This window comes from Electrophorus electricus, chromosome 5, assembly GCF_013358815.1.
Source record: "Electrophorus electricus isolate fEleEle1 chromosome 5, fEleEle1.pri, whole genome shotgun sequence".
In the NCBI taxonomy this organism is placed as follows: Eukaryota; Metazoa; Chordata; class Actinopteri; order Gymnotiformes; family Gymnotidae; genus Electrophorus; species Electrophorus electricus.
In genome coordinates, this window is record NC_049539.1 from 23918610 (window position 1) to 23927972 (window position 9363).

At 39.6% G+C, this 9363-nt stretch overlaps 1 protein-coding gene and 1 long non-coding RNA gene across 2 annotated transcripts; both read left to right on the top strand.

The window, feature by feature from the left end:
- The first annotated feature begins 2858 nt into the window (after nt 1-2858).
- Nucleotides 2859-4177, top strand: LOC118241416. The gene is made up of 3 exons (XR_004776071.1): nt 2859-3027; nt 3713-3772; nt 3957-4177. It is a non-coding gene; the product is annotated as an uncharacterized LOC118241416 (long non-coding RNA).
- Nucleotides 4178-4185: 8 nt separating this feature from the next.
- On the top strand, nt 4186-7146 carry LOC113568030. Its single transcript, XM_035526229.1, has 5 exons — nt 4186-4247; nt 4359-4649; nt 4910-5212; nt 5414-5707; nt 6362-7146. Exons 2-5 carry the CDS (start codon nt 4403-4405, stop codon nt 6556-6558), a joined length of 1041 nt encoding a protein of 346 aa, XP_035382122.1. The 5' UTR covers nt 4186-4247; nt 4359-4402; the 3' UTR covers nt 6559-7146.
- Nucleotides 7147-9363: the final 2217 nt, after the last annotated feature.

Sequence of the window (9363 nt, forward strand, 5' to 3'; positions counted from 1 at the left end):
CTTCATGGAGGTGGCTGGGTGTGTGTGTTGGCTGTACTGCATGCTGACAGGTGCCCAAACCTGACTCTCCATTCCACATCCACTCCTGCTTTTATGAGCCACCCGTAGATGATGATGTCACCACAGCTGGCACCTATGTGAAGGGAGAGGGGGAAATGGTCCAGCAGCGCTGGACTGTGAAAGGAGGTGCCCTTGCTATGAAGTTCACCTGGTTCCTCTCTGGAAATCTTTGGAGAAATGGTTGGCCAAAACCATAGCGGCATCATTACCTGATGTTTGTTATCCACATTGCATTGTTATCCGCCTTGGAACCCGTGTAAAACCCCCACAACACACACTGCTCTGTGTTAGTGTTACACTGGAAACAAGCCATACAAAGGAGACCTCTCAGTCTCAAACCATCTACTAGCTTATTCAGAGACTGAACGCTGAAAAGCCCAGAGAAGAAGCAGGAGCTTCTGTCTCTGGTCCTGATGGGGGTGTTGGGTGTGGTCTCCCTGGACAACGGACACTTTGGAATTGGCCAGTAACTCTATGATGTCACTGAACAGTTCAAACCTGTGATCTTATGAGCTGTTACAGAATTGGAAAATTAGGGCTTTCTTCCCCCTCTTTCCTCTCTTTCTCCTTTCTAGTTCAGTTGTTCTCTGAGCAGTCAATATTTTTAAACACACCTATTACACAGATTTTCTTTCTATATGGCCCAGTCACTGGGGCATTAGCTTGCTATAGACCTGATGAGACTTTTAGTTTATTTAAGGGCTTGATGGGACTTGTAGTTTTTTTTTAAGGCCGGGTGAAGAGCAATAAGTTACTGTTCAGTTGGTGGTGCATGCGAACCTTCTCGTTCTCATCAGCCTGCAGGAGGTTTAGGACCATAATCCTGTGCGGTCCCTCTGCAGCTCCTTCCTTTGATGATTGGTTTGATCCAGATTCAAAAACCTATTTGACTGCATGTTGTACAGTTTTCCCCTTGAAAACAAGTGAAGTACTGATATTTAGTTATTTAAAACAGCAGGGGTGTCTGCTTGCTCTACACCTGATGTAGCTCATTTAGGACTTGATGAGGATTAGTTGATGAGCTTAAAGAGGTGTGGTTGATGGAGGAGAGCACCAATCACTGCAGCAGAGGTAGACGGAGTCTCTGAGTGAGTCTGGGAGCAGCTGCGGTTAACTCAGTGGTGTTAAGTGTGTCTGGCCCTTTCAGCCATCTTCTCTTGCCTCCATACACGTCTGCTTTTAGATTTAAATGTGTCTGCAGTGTCGTCCCCCACCAACCACATCCATCTGCCTGAATTCCCCCTGTTTTATACAAATATACAAGCATTATAATTTTGGTGTGGTCAAGTGGATGATGTTACTGTTTCTAATGAAGTGAACCCAAGGCCGATGGACTTTGGCCCCTACTGTGACATATCCATCCAGATGAACTGGCAGACGTCTGGGGCTCATCCAGGCACTTATGTAGTCTGAAGATTAAATGCAAAGTTCTTTTTTAAAGAGCAAGTATGATAAGTTCATCTCACAGGCTAAGATCATGTGATGAGGTCACTCCTCTGATTTTATTGATGTCATAGAATCTCTGCCCTGCATTAGTTTTCCCCTTTGAATTGAAAAATCCAGGAAAAGACTTAAAGCTTTTTGATGTCTGTTTCTGTGCTTGAACACGAAGTGATGAACTTGGTTGCACTACATGAAATGCAGGTCAAAGTTGAAAAAAAAAAGAATGTCATTGTAAACTTACATGTATGTATAATAATAGTTCCTTTGTAAAATGTAAAATCAAATCAGTCGTGTAAACATTTGAATATTCTAAAGTCTTTACTAAACAAAATTGTGTGTATTTTTTTGTCTGTAAAGCAAGCAATTTGTTTTGTGTGTGTGTGTGTGTGTGTGTGTGTGTGTGTGTGTGTGTGTGTGTAAGTATTGTTTACTGTGTGAAATACCATCAGAACTCTTTCTGAAGTGTTTCCACTCAGTAAAAGCTTCATGTCCACACCTCATCACTCAAACAAAACACCTCATCAAAAAAAGCAGCTCTTAAAATAGCTACATACCTGAAGGAGGTTAATTTTACTGAGTTGGTCTACAGTAGGTGTGTCAGTTCTTATGTCTTCAGCACTAACAAGTCCCAAAATAGATTGTTCCCTCCCTGCCTAACTACCATCATTCCATTCACTTTATTCTCCCAGAAACTCTGAACTGGAAAAGCAAGCAATGTCACTCCATTGCCTTGTACCATTACCGGTGTGAATCTCTGTGTACTAGAAGCAAATCTAATTTCCTTTGCTCCTGAGCCATAGTTTTGGAATTTCTAAGATGTCCCCAGAATGGGCTTATTTCACTAACATCTTACATGAAACATGAGACATGAAAGCTTAAGCACCACTTCACTACCTCTCTCTCTCTCTCTCTGTGTATGAAATGAATAGGAAAACATCTCAGTATGGGGTAAATGAATGATGTTGCAGTAAAAACCAGTCAATACAAATTCACATATTTGATTAGCTGGGCCATGCTTGAAGCAATTGTAAAAGGAACAAAATCTTAAGATGTGACTACAAGTAATTTTTCTATTAATGCAAAAAAAAAATGTACCTGGTCAACTAGTTATTCAGTCACCCACTCATGATAACATCATCTTTTTAAACTAGCTGACCAGGTAAATGTATAGCTGGTTTAAGTAGTTTTTGTGGACGGTCCTGTTGTGATAAACACAGATAAACTAGTGACGTCCCCAAAACTGCCAGCAGGAGGCGACCACACAACTTTGTTTACGTATCGAGTTTCACTCGCGCTTCCTCGTGCGTTGTGAAAGATTGCGAAATTCAAGTATGAGTAACGGCGGGGGTGTGTGTGAGAGGGAATGCCTCTCAGGTAAAGAGGTGCAAGGCAAGAGGGAAAGTACTTCCATTTATTTTTTAACGTAGAAGATCTACACACCTCATCCAGTTAATTCACACATCTGGATCTTCTGTCGGCCTTTTATATATGTGTGTTCGTCTCACTATCGATCGCCAAGATCAGGTAAGCTTCACAAAACTGAGAGACGGCGTATCGCAGAAGTCGGAATAAAAAATAAAGTGGAATTTAAAAATAAATTTGTAGTTTATTAGCTTCAACATATAACTGATACATAAGCTACCAAACGTTTAGTTTTATACTGGCAGTCAAGCTTTATAATAAATTTCTGAGAAACACATAGGGAAGGCATTTTCACGATGATTAATTATAGAGCTGTATAAAAATCTTACCAATTGTACTGTAATGAAGTAAACTCTGTTTTGTAGTTTTAAATGCAGTAAAAGTGCGTATATTTACGGCAGGCTATTGCTTAAAAAATTACATCATCTAAATCAAAAGGCACGTTTATTTATCAGTTTCATTTATATACGTAACACATACAGGAGATGTTTAGTTGGAGACAGCAGTTTAAGATTTTCTCACTACATTTATCCGATATATCCAGATATACACAGAGTGATCGCTTTATTCGGTGCACCGACAATGTTTTTGACAACAGTAGTTGAAAAAGCTGCTTTAGATTAAACCAAGGGGGTAAAAAAGCCGTTACGGAGTTATTAAGATATTTTATTATCTTTTCTAGGAGTACACTAAAAGAAATCTCATCCACACCACAAAAAGTAATTTACTTATTTGTTCCTGAATCCTTTTACCTGAACATATGCAAAGACATCTGTGTTCTCCACAGCCATGAAGAGTTTAGGTATCCTCCTGTACTCCATGTTACCACTCCTGATGATCTATAATGGTAAGTACAACAATGTGTTAATAATTACACACTGAACCATTAAAATAATGGAGTTTGAAAATAAAATGTAAAACTAAAAAACAACACTTTCATGACTGATGGCTGATCACTGCTGTTATGTCTTATTAATATTTTGTTATTCCTCTCTTGTGACTAAATGTATTTTATTTGGTCTTTTCTCCAGTTTCAGCATTCAGTTCTGTAAAGGTAAATCTTCATGAAGCTGCTACTCTCCCCTGTAATCAGACGTGTTCTGGTCTGGTTAGATGGATTGTGTTGCATAAATCAGGTGACATTCTGGCTCAGTGTAATCAGACATCATGTCAGTCAAAGGAGGGATTTCACATGTCCCATGATCAGTACCTGAAGGGAGATCTCTCCCTCACAATCACTGATGTTGATTACACTAAGAGGACCTGGTACACATGTGAGTGTGATGGTGTAGAGATCTGTGATGTGAGCATTCAGATTGAGTGTAAGTGTTTTAATGTTTAATTTGTTCTAACATGTTTATAGATGAAATCAGTCCACTTAGACACTTTATTTGTTGATATTTGTTGATATTTTGCTTGCTGTTCCTCTCCAGCTGTAAATATCCAGAAACATGTCCATCATGGAGAATCTCTCAGCATGGATGTGAATGTCTCAGAGCCAGTGGAGGTGATTCTGAACAGGACTGATGACACCAAACCAAATACTGTCAGACTATGTGAGCTTGATGGGCGTGAAATTCAGTGTGTGTCTGAGTACGAGAAGAGAGTGTCATTCAGGTTCCGGCTGCAGCTGAAGGATCTGAAGGAGTCTGATAGTGGACTTTACACCATACGGGATACCAGGAATGATGAAGTCATTGGTACATACACAGTAATAGTTGGTGGTAAGATTTGATTTTACTGTACGTGATTGTAACTCTTTAGTGAGGAAAATACTTTTAAATTCCTATTTACCAAATATATCCCTTTTCTTAGCAATATTTTAAAAAATGGAACCATTTTAAATTATACAGCATCTTTACTGCACTCACATAGCAACTACATGACTTTTAAATGAATTTGCATTTGTATTACAAAACAGAATAAATCAGCCCTGAATGCAGCCTAAGTAAATTTTTCTGTGTGACAATGTGATTTTCTGCAGTTCTGCCTCAAGGGCCACTGATTCCTGCTATAAAGGTGAATCCTCATGATGCTGCAACTCTCCCCTGTAATCAGGTGTGTTCTGGTCTGGTCACATGGACTATGCACCATAAACCAGGTGACATTCTGGCTCAGTGTTACCAGACATCATGCCAGTCAAAGGAGGGATTTTACATGTCCCACGATCAGTACCTGAAGGGAGATCTCTCCCTCACCATCACTGATGTTGAATTCAATAAGAGGGCCTGGTACACCTGCTCCTGCAATTCTGAAACTATATGTGATTGGACTCTTCAAGTCCATGGTATGTAAAATTAAAGCTTTACTGTCTGGTCATGTTCAGATGGAACAGTAGGTTAGAACAGTCTAAGCCTTTTATAAAACTAGAATTGAGAATTCTGAGGAGTATGACCATAATATTGCACAATACTTATACACTACAGAATATCAGGTACATGTATATTGTGTATATCATATACTCCATATTTGTGTTCTCTGCCTCCAGCTTTCAGTAAAAAAATTCATGTCCTTGCTGGAGAATCTCTCAGCATGGATGTGCCCATCTCAGAGCCAGTGGAGCTGAACAAGACTGATGACACCAAACCAAACACTGTCAGACTGTGTGAGATTAGGGGGCATGAAATTCAGTGTGTCCCTGAGTATGAGAAGAGAGTGTCATTCAGTTCCAGTCTGCAGTTGAAGGATCTGAAGGAGTCTGATAGTGGCGTTTACACCATACGGGACACCAGGAATGATGAAGTCATTGCTACATACACCATCACCACAACCACTGTTGAGGGTAAGACTTGATTTCAGTATTCTGTCTCTAAATGCAGATGACTGTTCAGTAAGATGTGGCTGTCAAGGTCCTGTTTGATAGTGAATGTATCCTATGATTTGAGAGTAAAGAGAATAGAGAATAAAGAATAAAGAATTTGTTCTTATATATGTATGTATACATCTATCTATCTATCTATCTATCTATCTATCTATCTATCTATCTATCTATCTATCTATCTATCTATCTCTCTCTCTCTCTCTCTCTCTCTCTATATATATATATATATATATATATATATATATATATATGGAGAGAGAGAGAGAGAGAGAGAATATAAATAGGAATATATTGTAATTAATCATTCTTCTCAGCCAGTTACATTATTCATCTGATATTCAAACTTACCACCATCATGAAGTCTGCATGGCATGAGATCACCATAAAGCACTTTACAATGTCACTAATATATTGTAGCTCCACACTTACATCATACTGACAGTCTTTGTACATGAATGAAAATAAAGCCCAGGATGTGTAATGACTGATTTATTATTACTATACTGTTTAGATTATGGTTATGTGAAAATCCTATTATTAATAATAAACAATCACTTATAGGATATATATGTTTATAGTAGATGGTGAATCTAATGTTTTATATTCTGTGTTTAGGTAGGAAGGAAGAACCTGACACAGACACTGTGGAGCAGGAGCTAGAGAAGCCTGACATGCTGGTGTTGGCTGTGGTGCTGTCACTGGTCTTAGTGGTCATATTGGTTTTACTGGTACTAGTGATAATGCAGAGGTTTCAAGAGCAGTTACAGAATTGTTGCTTACAGATGAATGTACAAACAAATGAATGTATATAGCAGCAAACGTTGAATGAGATACACCACTCAGTGGAGGAGCAGAGGACGAAACAGAGCAGAGGACGAAACAGAATGTTCCAGAGAGAGAACCAGACACTCAGGACCCACTCTTGAATCATAAGTCATCAAAAAATAAATCACTGCTCTCTCATCCTGTTCTTGGCTCTTGCTCATGAGATCCAGCTCAGTCACTGGACAATCACAGAACTGCATGGTCTCAGCTGCTCTCTCGGATACCTTTACATTTTTCAGCATTTCAAATGGTCAGTCATTGAGTTTCTTTAGTATGTGTGATCACATCAATGAATTCAGAATTCATCATTGTCTTATTAACTGCAGATCTCAAGGCTGGTCATCCACAGCCACAATCTACACATATAGTATCAAACTGTATATTGGGGAATTGGCTGTATATGGGATTGTGTGGTATGAGGAAGACACCTCAGCCCTTCTTCACATCTGAATGGTGCTGTCCTTCCGGTCACAGTAGTGACCAAATTATGTTTTGATTTTGTGAAGCTCCCCTATTTATGGAGCATGTATGTTCCAATGTGATATAAAAAAAATGAATGTTGAGACAAAAATAAATGTCTGGCTACTCAGTGACTGTTGCTTATTACAAACTGAAAAAAAATGCTGTTTTAAGACTGGGTAAATTCCTTGTTTAAGTGATTGATTAACAATCTTAACAATTTCATTTGGCAGTGTGCTGAAAACGCATTTAAATGATTTTGTTGGTATGGTGTCTAGAGGACAGCTGGTAGGATGTTGAGCGCAAATCCTACTGTAAGTCTTCTGTAAGTCTTTCAATGTTTCTGAAAACTCAGATAACTTAACGTATTTTAGAACCAAGCTTGTTGGGAACAGTATCAAACAAAAAGGAGGGCTCTCCCTTAAATTAAGAAGACTGTGTAAAAGGTTTTGGGGTATGCTTTAATAGAGAAGACTGTGTAAAAGACTTTTGGGGAATGCTATGATAGAGAAGACTGTGTAAAAGGTTTTTGGGGTATGCTATGATAGAGAAGACTGTAAAAGGTTTATGGGTCCATCATACATGTTTGTCCTTCTGCTCTTTTAAACTGTACATTTTGTTCTCAGTACAGCTGCACTTTTACATCCATGATTGGAAATATGGTTTTAAACGACTTTTAATTGAACTTATTCATAAATTGTCTCATTTAAACCTGATTGGGTTCACTTGCTTGCTGCCCAGAAGGCGGCTATGGAGCAGCAACAGCAGGAGATACGTTCCCTCGTTCTGACTCCCGGCACAGAACAGCGAGTCACCGCTCCCGTTTCCCCGCCTATGCCGGAAGGGATGAAGTGCCTCATAGAGATCCCCGAGACGTACGGAGGAGACCCAGAGGGGTGTGATGGCTTTCTCGTGCAGTCCAGTCTTTTTTCGTATCAGCCCCACTTGCCCGAACATGCCAAAGTGGCTTTTGTAGTCTCCAGGCTCACGGGGAAAGCCCGCGTCTCGGGAGCCGCTCTCGTGACTAACGCTTATGAGTGACTATGCCGGTTTCGTTGCAGATCTCAAGGCTGGTCATCCACAGCCACAATCTACACATATAGTATCAAACTGTATATTGGGGAATTGGCTGTATATGGGATTGTGTGGTATGAGGAAGACACCTCAGCCCTTCTTCACATCTGAATGGTGCTGTCCTTCCGGTCACAGTAGTGACCAAATTATGTTTTGATTTTGTGAAGCTCCCCTATTTATGGAGCATGTATGTTCCAATGTGATATAAAAAAAAATGAATGTTGAGACAAAAATAAATGTCTGGCTACTCAGTGACTGTTGCTTATTACAAACTGAAAAAAAATGCTGTTTTAAGACTGGGTAAATTCCTTGTTTAAGTGATTGATTAACAATCTTAACAATTTCATTTGGCAGTGTGCTGAAAACGCATTTAAATGATTTTGTTGGTATGGTGTCTAGAGGACAGCTGGTAGGATGTTGAGTGCAAATCCTACTGTAAGTCTTCTGTAAGTCTTTCAATGTCTCTGAAAACTCAGATAACTTAACGTATTTTAGAACCAAGCTTGTTGGGAACAGTATCAAACAAAAAGGAGGGCTCTCCCTTAAATTAAGAAGACTGTGTAAAAGGTTTTGGGGTATGCTTTAATAGAGAAGACTGTGTAAAAGACTTTTGGGGAATGCTATGATAGAGAAGACTGTGTAAAAGGTTTTTGGGTCCTTCATACATGTTTGTCCTTCTGCTCTTTTAAACTGTACATTTTGTTCTCAGTACAGCTGCACTTTTACGTCCATGAGTGGAAATATGGTTTTAAATGACTTTTAATTGAACTTATTCATAAATTGTCTCATTTAAACCTGATTGGGTTCACTTGCTTGCTGCCCAGAAGGCGGCTATGGAGCAGCAACAGCAGGAGATACGTTCCCTCGTTCTGACTCCCGGCACAGAACAGCGAGTCACCGCTCCCGTTTCCCCGCTGTGATGGAAAATGATACGAAACTATGTATTATGTGATTCATATAAAATCACACTGATCCTTTTGCTCGTAAATTAATAATGCTGTTTGCACATTTGTATCCGCCTGTTGCTGATTAAGTTGAACATGTATCAGGAACTGTTAACATCAAGGTCAACTTGACACACAACCCACACTGTTTGGAGTCAGTTTGGGTTGGTTTGTGGAAAAAACCAAGCCGAGAGCTGATTGGCTTATAGCCACAGCAACAAAGGAAAGAAGAGCTGCTTAAGAAAAGATGATTGGTTAAAGACAGCACAAGAGTAGTATAACTAGCCACGGTTTTGTATACTCGGGGCTCCCTAC